The sequence below is a fragment of the Dendroctonus ponderosae genome, unplaced genomic scaffold (assembly GCF_020466585.1).
Source record: "Dendroctonus ponderosae isolate FM_Combo_2020 unplaced genomic scaffold, Dpon_F_20191213v2 Dpon_F_20191213_5, whole genome shotgun sequence".
Classification (NCBI taxonomy): Eukaryota; Metazoa; Arthropoda; class Insecta; order Coleoptera; family Curculionidae; genus Dendroctonus; species Dendroctonus ponderosae.
This window is the reverse complement of record NW_026018715.1, coordinates 15,356,622-15,357,943: the sequence shown is the minus strand read 5'-3', so window position 1 is coordinate 15,357,943 and position 1,322 is coordinate 15,356,622. Positions and strand designations below refer to the sequence as shown.

Sequence of the window (1,322 nt, the reverse complement as noted above, 5' to 3'; positions counted from 1 at the left end):
GTCTATTTATCAATTAAAATACGTTTCGGTGTTTTCCACCATCATCAGTTTCTATGTGTAGCGTTGTTGCTACTTTAAGCCTTGGCATGCATTTTTTGCCGAGCAAGAAAATGCATGCCAAGGCTTAAAGCAGCAACAACGCTACACATAGAAACTGATGATGGTGGAAAACACCGAAACGTTTTTTAATTGATAAATAGACAATAAATGACTGAAGCCCAGGAATTGATTTTGATTTGGAATTGAAACACAGTCAGGAAAGTATGTACAATTAAATATAATTGAGATTGAGACCGCGCAAAATTCCAAACAGGATTTCTTCAGCTGATTGATTACGGGTTTGGTAACGTTAACTCACGAGCCGCTGAAGGAGACTAGCGGAGGAGGAATCCGGGAAAAATCCCCGGTCGATCTGTCTTGGCTCGAGTACATAGAAATCTGAGTATCTTCCAACTATGTTCTCTCGCCCAAGGAAAATCTGCAAGAAATTAGAAAGTTGAGGATGCATTTTCAACAGCTACACAAATACCGGACACTCACATCATTTGATCACAAGCAATTACATTGAGAGAGGGAAATGGATTAGAAGAACGAGGTCCAAACCATCTGGAGCACCCGATTTTCACCTCAGGGACTATCAGGCTACCTTTAAAGATCCACCAGATAAGATATTGCCGATGTACAATTCGCTCATTAATCTTGTGGATCCACCAGCGTCGCCTCACATACGATGTGTTGTTATTCCTGACGCGTCGTTCTGAAATTGTCTGTTTTTTCTTAATGGCACATGTGTATGGGTGCGTTGACTTGCTGTATTAGTTTACCGGAATGTACGACTGTAGTTTTAATGTTTGCCGCCGGAAAAGGAAAAACCGCCTTAGCGGTTGGCTCATTTTTTACGGAGCCGCTTGAGCTGCGAAGCTCCAGTTGTCATTGCTGGATAGAGTATGAAAATGCTCGTTTTTGTCGCAAACATCTACTTCGAAATGTCTCTGGTTTTGACGCAAAATGGAAAAAATTAAAGTGTACTTTAAGTAGAAGCAACGGAAAACGCGCGGTTCCAACCAACTTTGATGCGAAGGAAACTCTCCTAAACAATTAAGTGCATTTGAATGGTCAAGTGGTAAATGAGTAGAGAAAATGAAACTAATGGGTTTTTATGCCGTCGTAAAATGGAATTTCTTCCGGACGTTTCGCAAGCACGAGTGGCTTGCATCTTCAGAAGTGGTTTGCTTGAACGCTTACACTGTTCTCATCAGAACCCGTTCAGTTCTGCGGAAGAACTGAACTGGGTTCTGATGAGAACAGTGTAAGCGTTCAAG

The 1,322-nt window shown here is 41.7% G+C and overlaps 1 protein-coding gene across 1 annotated transcript in view; it reads right to left on the bottom strand.

Moving 5' to 3' along the window:
* LOC109539109 (cyclic AMP-dependent transcription factor ATF-1) overlaps positions 1-1,191 on the bottom strand; it is a gene marked incomplete in the record, with an annotated part of 7,978 nt that extends 6,787 nt beyond the window's left edge. Inside the window, 2 exon segments of the mRNA XM_048666886.1 lie at positions 359-478; positions 541-1,191. Of these exon segments, the coding sequence (XP_048522843.1) occupies positions 359-432 (74 nt within the window).
* Between the last annotated feature and the right edge of the window lie 131 nt (positions 1,192-1,322).